Below are 19,739 nucleotides of genomic sequence, written 5' to 3'. Positions count from 1 at the left end.
CAAAGTCAGTAGGTCATGAAGTTACGTATTCAGGTCTGTTTTATTTGGGACTACAGGCCCTTTATTTCCAGACTTTGTATTTTCAAACCCCTATTTCTGAGGAGAATATTTTTTTGTTTGTTTACCTATACGGTCAATCTTAGATTCTTAACTATAATATGCTATTTCTAAAATTACCAGTATAAACTTTTTATGATTTTGTACACTGAAAATTAGATAAAGAGTGTGTGAATATACTGAATACTGTTTTTACACACCATTTGAATACCCTACCTGGTCTTATTTAATACAACATATTTGGGAGTGAGTTAAGCAGAAGAAACACTATAGTTGCTGATTCAAGGATATGCTCGGGTCTCCTCTGTTCTCATCTAAAACCCTCAAGTGTAATTTTCACAAGGCTATGAAGGTTGGGAAGATTTCTTATTGTTGCCGCAGGACAATCCTGGTGGTTTGTCGAAGGAAACAGTGGAATATTACTGCATTATTAGCACCACACTGTAGGAATCTTGATTCATTATTAAAGGGCCAACATAAGAATATGAAATTAGCACAGTGAAATCTTCAGCTCCATAATATAAAACTATATTTCAGTGTAGTCATTCATAAAATATCCATTATTAACTAAAAAAGAGCTGGCTCTAAGTGAGCCAAATTTGAACAGTTTTAATAATAAAATGAGGCAACTTATTGGCAAAAACCAGTAATAAAATTAGAAAATTGGTAAAAAACTTGACTGAAATTTAATGTGCAATTAAAAAAATTACAAAAGTCTAAAATGAGATCATGGTAACTCAGAGATTAGTCTATTTCTAACATTTTACAGGTAAGAAAATTCAGTGAATAATCCAGAGTCATAGCTCTTATATTGCAGATATAAGACTATAGAAGGGAGAACTTTTTTTTTTTTTTAAGTTTTTATTTATTTATTTGAGATAGAGAGAGAGTGAGACCATGAGCCAGGGGACAGTGGGAGAGGGAGAAGCAGGCTCCCTACTGAGCAGGGAGCCTGACTGCGGGGAGATCCCAGGATCCTGGGATCGTGATCTGAGCTGAAAGCAGATGCTTAACGGACTGAGCCACCCAGGCGCCCTGTCAGTTTCTTAATCAGAGCCTGCTCTATTAACTTGTGCACTCCCATATCATATTATTTTTCTGTTAAGTCATTTTTGTTTTTTTTGTTTTTGAGAAAGAGAGTGTGCATGCTTGGGGGGGGGTGTGCAGAGGCAGAGGGAGAGAGAGAATCTTAAGCCGGTTCCACACCTAGGGCAGAACCACCCAGGTGCCCCGCTATTAAGTCTTATAAGAATTTATATGACTTATGGATATTTGCCCTTGATTGAAAATATCATAAACCAACTTCGAAAAATTTGTTTATATCAACCCCCAGGGAGTATGAAGAGTAGTTTTCTAACCAAACATGTTCTGGAGCGATATCTCAACTTCCGCAGGAAGGCACCAATCCTACACAAACTCATTGGATCATTAAAACACGGGGATATTTAGACAGGAATACTTAGCAACAGAAATTCTCCACATCTCAGCTATTTGCTAAAGATATTACCGAGAATTTTCCGCTGACCAACAGTTATTAAAACTCAGCTGTAAAAAATAATATTATAGGGATTGTCAGAAGGATATATATAGCATCCACTCCTCTACTAAATTTTAATCTTTGATTAAATTTGATGAGAAATCTAATTTCTGAACGGAGGAATGTTATAAGAGATGGTACCATGAAATTCATTTGTCGTATGTATTTTAGAGACGTTTTTGCAGACACCGTTACTGATATTGCACAGTATCATCTTAATAAGAATTCACAGAAGTAATCAAGTACTAAGGGCTTTATTATCTCGTATCATTGCCCCGTATAGAAGTTTTGCTATCTCATTGATCACATAAGGAAATGAGAGTTCAGAAAAGTTAAACAACTTAGCCAAGTTCACAGAGCTAGTAAGTGGCAGAGCCTGGATTCTAATCTCTGTCTCTTTCACTTCAAAGCCTGTTCCGCTATGCTGTAAGAGCTGAGGAGTGCAGCAAAGCGGGTGATATCTCTCTATGAGGAAGGAGAAAACTGGATGGAAAAGGAGATGGGTTACATAGGTAGAGAGAAACTATATTTAAAAATAAGACGCATTAGGAGAAAGACTTTAGGTGGAAGAGAGATGATTTAGCATTAAGGAATAAGATGCCAATAACTTTATACTTACAGGCATAATTTGACACAAGTCGTCAGTGGTCACACTGCAGATGCCTACTGGTATATTCTGATCACTAGGAATGATGGGAGGGCTCAATAATTTCTTGTAACAGCAGGGGGGGAAACGAATATCCAAGGTAATGCTGTTATAAACAGCTAGTCCCATAAGCTATGCATACTGAATGTTAAGCATTAACATAAAATCCATGATAACAAATGAGTTTTGAATTATGCATCAGTCTATTTCTTGCATACTTCTTCCAGATCTAACACTGACTTTAATTAATCCCACATACTTCCTTTTCTTTATTTTCCTTTTATTTTACATAATATAATCCCTTGATTACCAAAAGTCATGTGAAAAGGGGGGGGTCGGTTGATAGTATTTGATGATTCCCCAAGATAAATTTATCTAAGATCACAACAGACAGCAATTTCAGACATTTCATAAATTATCTGACTACAAGAAAATATTTTCTAAATTTATTCTAAATTTAAACACTGTTGGTGATTTTATAAGTAGCAGCAGCAATTTATTCAGAACTCAGTGCAGAACACACTACTAATTTTGGTGATCATTTTAACTATTTTAAAACTAAATATAGACCATGTAAAGAGAGCTGAACTGAAGAAACCTATGGATACAGACACACACACACATACACACAGATGTACATACACGCTATTGACAGTCTAACAAGGCAATTACTCTCCTACAGAAATACTTGAAAGGCCTTTATTGTTACTCGGAGTGTACACAAATGTTGAGGCTAAAAGCGACAGATGTTATATACATAAACTCTGCCCAATTGCATTTTATTTATTTATTACTTAAATGGCAGAATGTACTTATCCATTTGTTGAAAGAGGGATTTTAAATGTCCTATTTCAGCTGTCAAATAAAGATTATTATATCAAGTTATAAGGAAGTCATTAATTTTATAGGCTGAAAAGGAAATCTAAACATATGGCCTGGATAAATTACTGAAAATAATTTTTAAAAATTGGAAGACAACGTGTATTTCAATTTGCAAAGTCAGAATGAAAGTTAATAATTTAAGGAATAGGTATATTATTTTATAGGTAACTGTATCAACAGAGACTGAGCAGTGTATTCAAGGGACAGAGACTGAAAATGATTCCATACTTGTGATAATAGCAACAATGACAGTGACCATAATACCTATGATGGTTACCATTTATGATCTTCTACCACAGTGACAAGTTCTAAGCATTTTTCATTAAAAATTTAAAAAATTATAACCCTAAAGGCAGGTTTTTAGCAGATGAGGAAACAGGCCCATAAGATTTGCCACAGGGCAGTTTCATATGTAGACCACAGTGTTTCATTTCATACCAAGTCAACCCGTGCTGGTTGAAGCAAGGACAAGACAAGGATGGGGGAATTCCGCTGGATTACTGAGGCATCAGGTGGTGCAAACAGGGTAGATTGTGAAAACCCTGTTATTTAATTTAATTAATTAACTTGAAATGTGCGGCATATGTAAATATGGTTAATGACCTTGCTCTTTTGGGTAATGATTGAATAGAAACTAATGCCTACTGCAAAAGAAGCCAATTAGTAAACTTATGATTTTATGTATAACACCATTCTAAAAATGTGATTTAAGCTAAGATCTAATACTGCATTATAAATATGAGAAAGTCAAAATATCATCCAAATCTAAGCTGTGATAAGAATGTAAAGTATGACAAGCATATATATCAGGGAATTCAAATAGCTCGTAGTATAGTGAGAAGTATTGGTGACTCAGGCCTTCAATGAAACTGTAACATTCAACAAATGATTACTGTAGATAACACTATAAAAACAGACGTCTAAGAATTGATGAGAACTCCATATTGTGGAACTTGGTGCTTTGGACCTTCGGACATGACGACATATATAAAATTTCAACTTAGGTTTACCATCTTAATGGGCAGTTTTCTCCCTGCTAACTTTTCTCCCATCCACTTTCTCAATTTTAATATACGTTCCTCAGGATTTATTCCAACAAATGCAACTGAACTTTAAGCCTTCTCTAAGATCACTCTTGATTCCTTTGCTGAAGCTGTCCTCTTATTCCCAGGGTGTCCTCTGCTTCAATCAAGGGGCCTGGACACTCCTCTGTAACAAGCCCAGGACAATGCAGTCTGGTTTCTAGCCATTCTCCCAGTCTGTGTCCTGTTCTCTCCAGCCCTGTGCCAATCAAATAGAATGGCTCCATTTTTAAACCTCTACCTTCTCTGGGAAGAATACATTGACTCTTTTCCTTCTCAGAACTCCTTAGCACTCAATGTCAAAGATGAGTCTCTGAGAACTGATGACCTTGAATTGGGGGTCATCTGCCTAACTAGATGGTAAACATCTTAAAGCTGGATATTCTCCCTTCTTTTAACCTTGGTATCTCCAGTGCTTGCTCATTTATTCACTCTTCCATAGACAATCATATTTCTTAGAATTAAAAAAGTAAATGTGGCAGCAGTCTTTTCCAATCTCCTCCCCAATGCAGGAATGTCCTCTCCACCCCACCTGACAGGGATCAGAGGATGGCACAGGGATTTATATAATTTAAAAAACACTACACAATAATGCCATATACTTTAAATATTCCCATTCCATTCAGTTTTTAATTTTTATGGAAGTTTCCAGATTTAAGGGCATATTAAAGACCTAGATTTAATTTCCACAATTACAATTTATTAAACTAAGTGAAATAAGCACAAAGTAAAAGAACAGAAAAAATAGTTCATTATGAATGGAAAAGATACTTTAATTTTAAAAATGTCTTAATTTTCTGATAATTCAGATAATATATGAAATAAGAAATAACTTTTTATTTTGAGATATTTTCAGAGAAAAATATAAAAAATTCATAATTCCTTTTAATTAATTAAGTCTGGTGACATTTTATAGCTGTGATACTGCAAATAATTGAAAATCTATTAGTAAATTTGACAAGAATGTTAAATCTGAATAAAAGGCTTAATGTGAACAGCTTCCAAAAGTCAGCTAAAATTTAATATCTCTAGTGTACCAGCACCTCCTAGTGGAAAGTTTAAAGGATACAATTCCAACCAATCGGAATTCAGAATAGTTATCACATTTAAAACTGCTAAACCAATGGCAGTGTGAATCCTTGTGATATGTAAACATGCCTGCAAAAAAGAAACATATTTTCATTAACATGACTGATTAAAAAAACCAAAGTACTAAAAATGTACATAATATCTCATCTATTAGAAGCAAAACATTTCAGCAATAGTTGTTACAAATCATCTTTCATGTTAAAATATATAAAACATGCACAATGATGGGTAAGAGCGTTTTACTGTTTATTGGCATCCTGAACCAAAGGCATAAATGGGCTAAAAAGAGAAAACTAAATCGGTTGATTTTCTTTTACAAAAACAATAGTTTTTAAGTTATGATCAAAATTAATTCTGAGGGTTTCCTGGAGATTTTAATTTATTCATATCATCTCCATTATCCACTGCCAGAAAGAGGTTATATATACATATATACAAAATAAAGAGTAAGAAAAACACTTAAAACTCTCTTTGAAGAAAAATCTTTTATAGACACTAAGGATTATATAGGTGTTTCCTCTAAGATAAAATTTAAATTTCAAAGCTTACTTTTGTCTTAAAAATTAATGAATTCTTATTTATCAAAAGGGCTCAAAATCTAATGAAAGAGGCTTCAAGTATTAGTGTAGAGCAAGCTATAGTCTTGTTTTTAAATTCTGAATATTCTTTATTTCAATGACAAATTTTCATGGATTTGGTTTATTCAGGAAAGATGGGGATGTTGCCTTGCAAATATATACTTTCAGTCTTTTTTGTGTAGGATTCCCAGTAAGATAATGAACATTTCATTCATTAGTTTGCTCACTTTAAAAAATGTAAATAGCAATCCTTAAATTATTCAACATTTATGGTTGACAAAAAAATCTAAGAAGTCATAGGGTAGGTTAAAAATAAGAGTGTCTACTTAATCTAACAATTATGAAGAAACACTGTTCATAAAAATTGAATACTCACCATAATCTGGATGAAAAATTTGGCGAATCAGAAGAAGAAACCATTCTTTAGTCAAGCCACCCATGTCCAAACCAGCTTCCCCTACAAATGTAACTTTCAGCTTCTTTTTTAAGTCCGCTCTTTTCCGGGTCAACTATTTGAAAAAATATGGTAGAGAAGAACCAAAACCAGTAAAAAGGAAATTAACTTTTTCAATTCTGGGAAATGCATTAGGCAATCTTTATCTTTATTTAAAATGTCACAAAACTCCCTCCATCCCATTTATCCAATAATTTGTCACTGTATGAATTAAGCATTATTATGTTTGTTGTAGAGATCAAGAGAAAGAATTAGAGGGTCAAGTACCTTGCCCAAAGTTACTGTCTCCTGGTATCATATTGCCTCCAAGATTTTAATTTAGCAGGTTATATCATAAAATATTTAATTTCCTTTTCTTTAACTTTCCTTCCTGATTTTAAAAATCACATAACAAAATTAGCCCTTATCTTAAAATAGCCACGTGAAGACCTGGCTGAAGCACTGAAGATTCATGAAGTTCCATACAACCAAAGTATGTTTGGGCCTAGTACACTCAGTATCTCCTGGAGGTCAGACCTCTAATTTTAAAGATGAGTCATCTCAGGCCTGGAGAAGTTAAAACGACTTGTTACACACCCAGCAAGTCACAAAGGTGGGTCCGGAATCTAAGTTACATATTCAGAAACACAGATTGCTCACTTAAGTGTTCTACATAAAATCCTTTTCTGGGGAGTTAACAACAAACCATTAATAAACATATAAATAACGAACATAAGGCTCAATTGTGAATACATAACTGATTTTAACGATGGTACCAGAGTAAAAGGAAGCACACTTATTGGCATACAAAAATGAAAAACAGATTACTAAGACTTTAGTAATACACCATATTATAGAATTATTGAAAGCTCTAATCAATTAGTACCATTTTGGAATAAATGATCTATACCTCATCAAGCGAATCACTAACCAGATGTGTCCGTCTTACTTTCATATTTAGAAATAACATGTTCATATCAGGTCTCTGTCTTCGAGATACTTTATCCACCAAACTTTGCTATTTAAAAAAGAAAGCAAACATTTTTACTTTTCTGAAACTATAATTTCATTTAAAACATTTAAGCACTGTAGTAAAAATCATTCATATCCTTCTCTATGCCATCTCTCATATAAATATTTTCATAAACTCAATTACACAATTTATTATTATATTCTTATTATATATTTAATATATATATATATCTTCTCATTTTGAAGCATGGTAACCAAAGGGGGTCCAAAATGGAGGACCAAAAATAATTCAGCTTTTATAGTAAAGAATGTTACATCACAGTTTCCATCTCATCTCTTAAATAGCAAGGCTTTTTAATAAACATAACGTGGGAACATTTGAAATGAGGTATATACTACTGATGACAAAGTGGCTTAAGCTTTTTAAATACTGAATTTACTGGAAAAGCACAGTCTACTTTTAGAAAGTAATTTGTCAACATTTATCAGAAACATTAACAATGTTCATACCCTTTGTCCCAAAATTCCACTTCTGGGAATTCTCAACACAAAAAATATACAGTGAGATGTTCATCACAGCACTACCTATAAAAGCAAAACTTTAGAAATACATAATATATGTATCTACCTAATGGAATATAATACAACTATTAAAAGGGATGGTTATAATTATGTAAAAACATGGAAAATATTTAAGAAAGGTACAAGTGAAAAAAGCAGGGAACAAAAGTGCGTATACAAAATTGTTTTAACTCTATTGCCTTTTAAAGATAATATAGAGGAGAAATGTCAAAAGAAAATTTACTAAAATATTAACAGTTTGGGTATGTTATGTTTGGGTAATGGAAATGTCTGGGTAATGGAAATGTGCGTAATTTTAAAAATCTATGGTTTTTCAAAATATAAGTAATGAGTATGTAAAAAACACATTAAAAATACCTATTAGAAATATAAGTATCATAAGAAGTCTACATGCTTGGACAATTTATTTCAATTTACATAATTTAATTGAGTTAAATAATTTTTATCAGACTACTTCATCTTCTTTGGAAGCAAAGAAAAATTATTATAGACTAGAGATGACATTTCAGACATTTTAAATAATGCAGTGAAGTGCTTTAGTAGATAAAATTTTAATACTACAAATCTATATAAGGTTATGCCCATGATTTTGTAGATTACTATAATAAAACATTCAGAGCACTTCATTTCTCTAATTCCTAATTCTGAAGGCTTTTAATAATTTCTTTTTTCTTCTCTGGGTCCTCTCTTTGATGCTCAAACAGATCTTTATACCTGGGGTAGTATCCTATGTCATGGACCTATTGTCCTACCCTTTCCTATGCTGTGTTCACAATCTAGCTCCCAGAAAGCCACCACACTGGAAACATCCAGCAAACAAATTTATACTAAGATGCTAATGGTAAACAAGGCTTAGTGGCTACTCCTTCCATCAGGAATACTTAATAGAAAATGCTTTGAATGAAACAAATAATCTCTAAAAGGTAGAATTTAGACCCAGTCTGATGAGGAGGTTATTTTTAGGTTGGGGAATCTCTTTTGCAACTTCGGATACCATATGAGCTCTTGTTTACAGTAACTACGGGTGAGGCTGTCTGTCCTTGTGTCAAAATGAACGTTGGGAAACACCCATAAGAACAGATAATGCCACTTAACTCTTTAATCTCTACTCATTTGTGTCCATGCTGGGTGGAAGACAGCCTGTGACAGAGTCTACAGCTGCCACTCTCCTTTTAATTTAAATTTCCATAAAAGAAGATATTCGATGTTTAAGTAGGAGTGACATGGCAGAAAACTGCTCAGAGGAACTGAGATAAACTCTTCAGATTTTTTTTTTTTTTACAAATATAAAAAAGTCATAGCGCAAAGTAAAAAAGTACTAAAAAGGCACATGAGATTGCATAAATGCCCCTAATAGAAACTTCCAAAATGACTAGCTATATAGACTAATCCTTAAGCCAATATCTACCCGAGATTAAGTAATAATTCTGATGCCAAATATACCTGTTTAAATTTACTTTTCAGGGGGATAGAGCGGCTTTGGAACTCCCTGGGTACACATAGGCAATAACATGTCTTCTAATACTCTCATAGTCAGTGTAAGCTGACTCTGGGATGTCACCAGTCACTCAAATCTTTTGTCCTACTCTGTGATAGAAAAAAATACTCACCTTCTGGGAACTGAATTACTGAAGAATGAACATTTCTTATTTTTTAAAGCATTTTTAAGTATTATAATTTATACTTCAGGGATGTTTTCATATTCTTGGACAAGACATGGAAATAATTTTTTAATTTTGAGGATCTCTTTAAGACTACTGCCAACCTTCCCTCTCATGTTTTAAGTAGTGAGTGTGCAGATGCTCAAAATATATGAGCACTGAAATGTATAGTCTAGTGCTCTAATAAAAGAAAAACTGCTCACTCAGTCCGTGTCTCTTAGATAAGGTAACTTCACTGTGCTATGCGGAGACACAAGTGCTGGAGGCTGGGGCGGTAAGGACAGGCCCAGAGGTAAACTTCATCCTGCTGCGTGGTCTGCCTACAGCCAGTGTGACTGCTACCCCAGTTTCTATGGGTCTCCATGACTTTTGGTTTCCTAAAAATCCATAAAACATCTATCACCTCTTTTGGACATATTTCTCAGTTTCCCAAGGTTGTACATCTCCTAATTTTTTGGCTGTTTCTGATTTTCATAAAACCTAGAACACGTTGCAGTGGTTTGAGCGGTGTGCCCTTAAGAACCCTCCTCGCCCTCCCTGTAGTCTTCCCCAGTGCTCTGCCGGCTACCGTGGAGCTGGAATACGGTATCCACGGAATGATGTCCAACAAGTTCCCCATACTTTGGTCTGTGAGAGGTATTTCATCTTCCTGCTCTATTTATAATATAATGAGAACTTGATGAGGACTATCTCTTTCCTGTATCATGAACAGGTTTTAAGCACTTTTGGAGGGAGTTATAAAATGAATTTTACTTTTAACATTTCCTGATTATGCTAGAACAATTCACAAGACAGTTGATTTATTTATTAAATTATTTACTATATTGATTATAGTCAGCATAAATATGTTTTTGTAGCTGGCTTACCCTTGCGATGCTTATCATCTGTTGTTCTGAGTCTCTTTGAATAATGATTTTTTTTGCAGCTATAGAAATAACGAATGGGTACTGACAGAAGGAAAACCTGCTCAACAAGTGAAAACAGAAAAAGCAAAATGGTGTATTTTTAGCAAAATTATACTAAGGGAATATCTAAGGTACCCCTCCTAACAATATAAAACATTACTTTTGTATTGTGTTTAGCCATTTACAAAATGATTTTATGTGCATCATTTCTTTTAATCCCCACAGCCTTGTGAAGTCCACATCATTTCTAGACACGCTGTGTGTTCATTCTCCAGAGGAAGCTACATCTAACATTCTGAAATGTACTAACGACTTGCATGGTTTATACAAATGATTTCAGTTTATGTACAGTCACCTGTAGACATTACCTGTGAAAATATGGCCACCACCAGACCCCAGAGGCAGAAGTGCTAATGAAGGAGGATATTGGGACAGAAAGTTCATGTGCAGAAATTGTTATAAAAATCCATTATGACATGGATATTTCTCATGTGCAAACTTCAGAAATGAGGAAATCTAGCAATAACTACAGTAGTAAAAAGCAAAGTAATGAATTTAAGGTCAATAAAATAAAAGTATGTTGCTACTGGTATTGTGTTTAATGGAGAAGTAGTATGAAATGGTATGTATTTGTAAAGACACAACATCATGATCAAAGGTCAGGAGAATAACTAACTTCCTCCCTTTAGAGCTGATCCTATGTTATATAAAAAAGCTACAAACTACCCAGAGAGAAACGCATTTAGAGACAACTAGTAGGTGACAGTGACACTTCAGGAGCCAGACTCCCTCAGAAGTGGTTGCAATGAATCCAGCAGTTACAGCTGGAATCCATCCAAGTATAGTCGAGCACTGGGTGCAAAGAAGGCATAATGAGGAAAAAGGAGATTGCCCTAGTGCGAATAACAAATAAAACAGCTTTCTCTAGAATGCAGTTGTTAATAAAAGTTGTTCAGTACTAACGTGTAATAGTATTGAATCACTAAGTGCAACCTAAAAAATTTGGAAATGAAAGAAGTACAATGACCTTAGTCTTGGTCTTATTATGTATTTTAAAATGGTGTGTCTCAACCCTTCCCTAGTCATGCACATAGAAAAATGATACTGTGTGTGTGACACACTGAAAGAAGCCGATGTGGCTGCTCATCTCCAGAGGTGACTTGCCCTTGGGCTCCAGGTCCGCCTCTAAGTCCAGGCTGGCTTCCCCCACACTGAAAGGATCATAGGATCAAAAGTCCTCTGTAACTCCTTCTTGGTACACCGGTACCATGGCACAGAGTTAGAAGAGCTCCGTATTTAAAAATGTTACTGAAACTTGAACAGTAACTCTTGGAGTTGTTTTGTGGTTTTGTCTACAACATTACAATTATATTAAAGTTAGAGAAAAAAGTGCCTTTGTAAAATAAATACTTTCTGAAGAAAATATCCATTGGACAGAACAAAGTCCTCAGAAACAATTCTTATTTAGTTCTGAGTGTTCAGATGCAGACTGAGATATGTCCAGAAGGCCAGTCTATGGTTTTGGCCAATTCTGACAGAAAGCGTCCCTGGTAGATTGAACCAACTTATAAACTAATTTGGGGTTTTGAGGTTACTTATATCCCTACTATATCTATTAAGTCTCCTTTAGAACAGACACACTCTCTAAGCTATCACCTGGTCTGGGAATAAACTATGTTTGGGATAGTCATGCTGGTTTAATCCAAACTATGAGTATGGATATAGGTGCAGTATATTAAAGAATTTGGTCAAGCATTTTGAAAACCTATTACACTATTGTAATAAATAATTTGTGGTGAAGCCCTTCCGCTGTAACTCCCATTCTTTGTATATTGTGTATAAGGGACAATCACTTTTTCTACGGAATGAAGGAGAAAAGGAGTGAACTGTACGTGTGTAAGTGTATGATCACTGTGTTAGAAAAGACACTGGCAAACTAGAGCCCATGGGACAAATACGGCCTATCACCTGTGTACAGAAAGTTTTCTGGGACACAGACAAACTTGTTTGTTTACGTACTGTCTAACGCTGTTTTTGTGTTACAGTGGTATACCAGAGTTCGTAAAGTGCAAAGAGCCAAAAATATTTACCATCTAGCACTTTACAGAGAAAGTTTGTGACCCCTGTACTGGATGATAGCATACAGAAGAAGAAGATACAAGAAACTTGCATACTAAGATAGAACTTTTCCCTTCTTAAAAAGATGTTGTTAATCAAACCAAAACCAAATTAACATGTACATAAAATCAAAATATAAGAAAAAGAAAATGCTTTAAGAAATATAATGATGTTTCAGGGCTGGATATCTAAACTATAAGTTTATGTATAAAGTTATGTGCATACTTAAATTTACTTATATAAATTTAACATCCAGTCATTATTTTGAATAGTATTTTGTTTAGGTAAGTAATCAAAATGAGCTTCTGATTGTACCTGTGAGAGTTTCCAAAGCTCTGCCAGGTGTGGTATTCTTCCATGAGATCAATGTGATCCAGTGTAGAATTATAGAAATCAGTATAAGGAATAAGGGGAGGATGAACCAAACTGTTTGCAGTATCTGTAAAGATAAATTCTAAAAATGATCTTTTCTAACATGTGCATGATTCATTCTAATAAAAACATTTTAATGTTCACCAGATAGCCTTTATCTAGAANCATTTTAATGTTCACCAGATAGCCTTTATCTAGAAATTCTATTTTAAGCAATTGTAGCTCCAAATTTAAAAAGTAGTCTTTTTTTGTTGTTGTTGTTGTTGTTGTTTTTTTTTAAGATTTTATTTATTTATTTGACAGAGACAGCCAGCGAGAGAGGGAACACAAGCAGGGGGAGTGGGAGAGGAAGAAGCAGGCTCATAGCAGAGGAGCCTGATGTGGGGCGATCCCAGAATGCCGGGATCACGCCCTGAGCCGAAGGCAGACGCTTAACCGCTGTGCCACCCAGGCGCCCCTGTTGTTGTTGTTTTTAAACTGTGGTTCAGGGGACGCCTGGGTGGCTCAGTGGGTTAAGTGTCTACCTTCAGCTCAGGTCACGATCTCAGGGTCTTCAGATTGAGCCCCACAACCCAGGCTCTCTGCTCAGCGGGGGAGTCTGCTTCTCCCTCTGCCCCTTCCCCTGCTCGTGTGTGCTCTCTCTCTCTCTCTCAAACAAATAAATAAATTAATTAAATATTTTTTAAAAATTGTGGGTCAGATGCAGCCAATCATGTCTTGCTTTTATAAAACAACTTGTGCTAGGGATTAGAACAGTACAGCAAAGGGAGTACACAGGTTAGCACCTCCTCACACTACTTTCCCGTGAGTGTGTTCTCTCCTAGGAGTTCTTGGGAATCAGTTCCTGTTTTCTTAGGGGTCTCTACTTTGCAGATGGCCAGAACACAGAATACTGCTTATACCTTAAATGTGAAATCCATTATCAAAACAGGAAATAAATTACAATTCTTCACTTCAAAGGAAGGTTTTAAAATTTAAGAACGCCTCTACAGTACTTTGAGATCCTTATAGAAATGTCCTTAATATTTAACAAAAGAGAAGACAGAGTAATAAAACCTACTAAGTAAAGCCAACACTTTGGATGCTGATGGGATCCACCAGGAACACTTTGTTATAGGTGGAAATTCTTCAGGCTTTGCAGGAAACAGGCGCAAAGAAATAAACTGCAGCAATCTCTCTACCAATTGTTTGAACCTCTTCTGGGATAATCTGGTAAAGATTTTGAAATAATTCCAATCAAATTACATTTTCTATTTTGACAATATGTTAGATATCAAAGTGCATCCCGTACACATAAAATTTTAGAATATCCCCCCAAATTCTATTTCGTAAGTTGCCAAATATTTGAAAAGATGCAAAATCTTACCTGGAGTATTGTTTCTTAAATAAGAAATAAACACCAAAATTACTGTAACATTAGCATCAAGCATTTCATTTTTAAGGCTTTCAATATTCAGTCAATTCTTGTTATTTAGACTCAGTATTTGCAAATTTGCCTACTTGCTAAAATTTAATTGTAACTCCAAGATCAATATCAGTGCAGCTTTCAGTCGTGGTCATTTGCAGATGTGCAGAATGGCAAAAAATGTGAGTTGCCAGATATGCATATTCCCAGCTGAGCTCGAACAAAGAAACACCCTGCCTTCTTGTTTTAGCTCTCACACTGTAAATGATACCCTTCACACAGTTTACTTAGCGTCATGTTTTCCACATTTTCATGCTTTTTGTTAGTCATCCTGGTGTTTTAAAAGGGCTCCCAAAATGTAGTGCTAACGTTCTGTCTAGTGTTTGTTCTCAAGTACGGGAGGAATGTGAGGTACCTTATGGAGAATAAACTTGTGTTAGATAAAATTTGTTCAGACATTAGTCACAGTGCTGCTGGTCGCAAGTTCAATGCTAATGAATCAACAACTTCTATTAAATGTCTTAACACACGATGCAGTAAAAACAAGACCATGGATTCATCGGTTGATGGGAATGCTATGACCAGCAGCTCATAGGAACCTAACCCTGTTATGTCCCGTAGGATCAATGACTCAGTATTTGTTAATTCGGTGTTAGCAGTGACTTTATAGAATATAAGTATCATGAATAATGAGAACCGACTGTATTTAAAATTAATTCTGAAAATATTTTGCCTCTAACGTTTTATCAATCATAGAGAAGAGTCATTGTTTATGTGAGTATAGCTTTATGAAAAAACACGGTATTTTTAATAAATGGATATCGATGGCAAAGCTATATTTTATGATGACATTATTAGGTAAGGAAAAGGCACTATGTAAGTAATGGTGAGACTGACTGATGTAAAGATAGGAAATAAAAAGACACAAATCAAAATAGTATCTGAGAAAATCCAGTCACCATCTTTGAGATACATGAAAACCACTGGTAAGCGTAGGCAGTGGATAGAAACAGCAACAACAATTTGCACCAGCAAAATGGTTCCTTGCTTTAAAGACAAATGTTTAATTACACTCTCTGTGGTACTAAAGTATATGTTTATAATTGGCTTTGAAGTACTGTTAATTAAAAGATCATTTCTAAAGACCTGAAAACATTTAACTATATTTTATTATAAAATCACTAATATCAAACTTGAAACTGTACGATTATAAGAGTTCTTATGAATATGATAGAATGATTTACTTTTTAAACCAGTGAACTAGGAAATGATGATCAGCTTCCACTAAGGTAGCTATCTGTCGTAGCAAGTGAGCATAGATGACATACGTAGATGTATTATTAAATTGAGGATTCTGAAAAAGATATTAAAGATAATTGTGTTAAAATTTTGTTAACATGTAAAAGGAAAGACACTAAGCTTAATGAGCTAAGTGGTAAACTAGGAAACTAATTTGAGATTATGAAATACTGGGTGAAATCCTATAAAACAATAACTTATTTTTTAATTGCTTAACTAACAGAAACTTCAATTTTGGCTGTGGTATAGCAGAAAGAGCATGGGCTTTGAAATTAAGACAGATTTGGGTCTGAGGGCTGATTCTACAACTTAGGGATGTTCCTTATACTTTGATTCTGAATTTCCTCATCTCTAAAATAGGAATGATAATATCCATCTTACTTGTTTTAAGTAGTTAAAAAAAAATGTATGTAAGGCTCCTAGCTCCATGGCAATCACTATCATCCAATTAAACAAAAAACCTCGTTCTTCCTTGAGTAAAAAAAAAAAAAAAAGAATGCTAGAAAAGTGAAGTAAAAGCTGGTTGTGAAACTTTTGCCACTGTGAAATGAATTAGTTGCATGTCTCACAAAGAACAAGGAGAGAGTCAGATCACAGCTTCTGAGCTTTCAAATGTCAAAGGGACACTGAAGGAGTGCTTGAAGCCTCTAGTTACATCTCTACAACCTAAACTCATCACAATGTGCATTTCAGAAAGTCATGGAAAAAATGAGTATTACTGAAAAATAAACTGAAATTGCGGGAACTAAGAGAGCACCATGTATTTTTCAAAACTGACTTACTGGCAAAGACAAATTCAAAATCAGAGTGTCTCCAGCTGATAGCCTCACCTAGTGGTGCTCATGAGAAGGTCTCATGGGCAGAGCTTACTGCTGACTAACAGACTCACTCACAAAATCTGAACTTCAGTTGTCATTTCTCTAGTTTTTACTATCTACATACATTTCCTCCCTTTCTTCTAGTTTTGCTTTTGTCCTTCCTACCTCTCTACTTTCCCTTCTCATATCTCTCAACTACCTCTTGTCTACTTGCTTCCTTTTCCCCCACTTTTACTTTTTTCCCTTCTCCCTCTTCTTTTATTCCTACTGTGCATATTTTCTCTTATTGGATGTAATATTTAACTAAACACTGTATCTTATTTAACATAATTTTTTCTTACCTTTAAATGAGATAATAATATACACAAACACCTTTTGTAAATTGTAAAGACTAATACAAAAGCAGTATGCTAGCTATGTAATAACATACCTCTTTTTCAAAAATAATACAAACTCAAAATTTCTTTTCATTTGTCCGGACCTTATTTTTTTGTATCTACGAATCTGTATCTATCCAGAGGGCAAGGGTCATCACCTTTGCTATAGCAAACATAAGCAACCACCTTGATTTTTCCATTAGAATTCTAATGGAAGCATTTATTAAAAATACCTAGAGACGTTAGAGACGTACTAGTTGGGAAATAAAGGAAAGTTCTGGAGCCCATTAAAGCTAGTTCTAAGAAAAGAGGTTGATTGGGGGAAGAAGAGGTGCTTCCATTCTGCTTGTTCCTGAATACCACAGCAGAAAGGCAAGAACTACATTAAAATTTTAATCCCAAAGATAATTTAGCTTCCCATTGTTTATTTGTTATAACTTTAATGCTCTGGTTACACTATAATCTAAAAAATATCAATAATGTTGTACAAAATAATACTTAGTACTTGATACCATTTCCCTTAACACATGCATAGACTGGGATGCGAATTAGACAACTTCAGTTCTTGCTTTCTTACCTGTAAAAGTATAAAATATGCTCTAAGATCATCTTTTGTTCGTGGACTGTAAAAGAAATAACCATAATTGATTACAGATTAGTATTTAATCTTCCAGCATCTAACAAAAAATTACTAGCACATGTTTTTGTGAGAACTGAGGTGGTAAAAGCCAAAAATGAGACTTAAGTTAATATGTATGATTACTGAGACAGTAACAGATTCATAATATGCTGGGAATACAGGTTCTTCTGTGCTTACTCTTGGCTGGTTCTGAAGACACCTAAAAGATGAATTAAGTAGGGGCGCCTGGGTCGCTCAGTTGGTTAAGCATCTGACTCTTGGTTTCGGCTCAGATCACAATCTCAGGGTTGTGAGATGGAGTCTTGTGTCAGGCTCTGCACTCAGCATGGGGTCTGCCTGAGAGTCTCTCTCTCTGCCCCTCCCCCCACTTGTGCTCTCACATGCTTTCTCTCTCTCTCAAATAAATAAATAAAATCTTAAAAGAAAAAGGTGAATTAAATAGGCTATAACATTTTATGAGGTAAATATCATGACTAACTTGGGAAAGAGTTAAGAGCCTGATGAATAATCAACAATTTTAGAATACTTATATTTTTGTTTTAATGAAGGATAGTTGATATATCTCACTTAAAAATACTGATGCACTGAAGTAAGAAAATATGTGGGATGCCCGGGTGAGTCAGTCAGTTAAGCGTCTGCCTTCGGCTCTGGTCATGATCTCAGGGTCCTGGGATCGAGTCTCACATCGGGCTCCCTGCTCAGTGGGCCTTTCCCTCTGCCTGGTTTTCCCCCTGCTTGTGCTCTCTCTCTGTCAAAAAAAAAAAAATTTTCTTTCACAGAAAGAAAATATGCTGTGTTTATATATCTTTTTCTGAAGTGATAGATATAGAAATGTCTGCAAATCAAATCACACTGTAAATGCATTTAGTATGTTTCTAATTAAATTCAAAATTAAATTCATATTTGAATACCTCTGAGAAATAATTAATTTGTAATTTTTTTCCATGATAATCTGGATTTTTGCATTATCAAATCTGACCAAGAGTTTTTGCTATTCCCAAAGCTGGTGAGTGTTTCTTTCTCACCCTCTCAGGGTCTATTGAATACACTCTCACAAATTCCCTGAAGTAACTTCTTAAATTAAAAATGGTTCATCTGGGGCGCCTGGGTGGCACAGTGGTTAAGCATCTGCCTTCGGCTCAGAGCGTGATCCCGGCGTTCTGGGATCGAGCCCCATGTCAGGCTCCTCTGCTATGAGCTTGCTTCTTCCTCTCCCACTCCCCCTGCTTGCGTTCCCTCTCTCGCTGGCTGTCTCTATCTCTGTCAAATAAATAAATAAAATCTTTAAAAATAAATAAATAAATAAAAATAAAAATGGTTCATCTATATGATTACCAGATTCAGAGTCAATCCTTGACTGGTCCTGGATTGAAAAACAAAACCCAGATATTAAAGAACACTTTTGAGACAACTGGGGAAATTTAAATGTGGACTGCATTTGAGAGAGTACTATTAGAAAAACATTAAATTTGTTTCATGCGATACAGTGTTATAGTTATGTAGGAAAAGGTTATTAAGAAATACATGCTGAAGTAATTAGAGGTTAAGTGTCCTGATGTCTTCCATTTACTAAAAAAAAACCCAATTACGTACACACTCACATGCACGAGAGAGAAAGCAAAAAAGCAAATGTGGCATAAAATTAACAACTGGTAAATCTAGGTGAAAGGTATATGAGTTTTCATTGTCTTTAACTTTTCTGTGGTTTGAAATTTTTCAAAATTAAATGCTGGGGAAAAAAAGGTTCACCTCCCAGTATCTCCTTGAATTTCCTTTAAGAAAATAAAATGACCAAATGATTACTCACTTTTCTGTTATAGTTACAAAATAAATCTGAAAACATAAAATCACTGCCCCGAATGTACTAAATGAACTTTACATAATGTAAAGCTACATAGTCTGAAATATAAATATATAACATACATGTTAAAATTTGAAATATGTATACACACATATATATATATAAATGTTTAGTCAGTAACATTTCTTTGTGGAAGAATTATCTTGACTGAATAATGATTTAAAGTGTTTAGGTTTAAGGACAAGGATGCACACTCTCGCCATTATCATTCAACATAGCACTAGAAGTACTTGCAACAGCAATCAGACAACAAAAAGGGATAAAAGGTATTCAAATCGGCAAAGAAGAAGACAAACTATCTCTCTTCCCAGATGACATGATACTCTATATGGAAAACCCAAAAGACTCGACCCCCAAATTATTAGAACTTATAGAACAATTCAGTAATGTGGCAGGATACAAAATCAATGCTCAGAAATCAGTTG

General features: G+C 34.8%; 1 protein-coding gene across 6 annotated transcripts in view; it reads right to left on the bottom strand.

Annotated features, from left to right (window-relative positions):
* Positions 1-19,739, bottom strand: part of HECTD2 (HECT domain E3 ubiquitin protein ligase 2) — a 77,881-nt gene that overhangs the window by 10,452 nt on the left and 47,690 nt on the right. For 2 of the 6 annotated variants that reach the window (XM_034662938.1, XM_034662940.1), the window contains 9 exons: positions 17,391-17,436; positions 15,564-15,673; positions 13,975-14,123; positions 12,858-12,996; positions 10,386-10,482; positions 7,215-7,322; positions 6,248-6,380; positions 5,274-5,362; positions 2,214-2,372 (listed from right to left, as the gene is read on the bottom strand). In XM_034662938.1, the coding sequence (XP_034518829.1) occupies positions 2,214-2,372; positions 5,274-5,362; positions 6,248-6,380; positions 7,215-7,322; positions 10,386-10,482; positions 12,858-12,996; positions 13,975-14,123; positions 15,564-15,673; positions 17,391-17,436 (1,030 nt within the window). Of the gene's footprint in view, positions 1-2,213; positions 2,382-5,273; positions 5,363-6,247; positions 6,381-7,214; positions 7,323-10,385; positions 10,483-12,857; positions 12,997-13,974; positions 14,124-15,563; positions 15,674-17,390; positions 17,437-19,739 lie in introns of those variants that run through there. The other 4 variants (XM_034662939.1, XM_034662941.1, XR_004626216.1 and 1 more) reach the window with 4 other exon arrangements.

The sequence above is a fragment of the Ailuropoda melanoleuca genome, chromosome 6 (assembly GCF_002007445.2).
Source record: "Ailuropoda melanoleuca isolate Jingjing chromosome 6, ASM200744v2, whole genome shotgun sequence".
Taxonomy (NCBI): Eukaryota; Metazoa; Chordata; class Mammalia; order Carnivora; family Ursidae; genus Ailuropoda; species Ailuropoda melanoleuca.
This window is presented reverse-complemented; position numbering and strand designations above follow the sequence as displayed.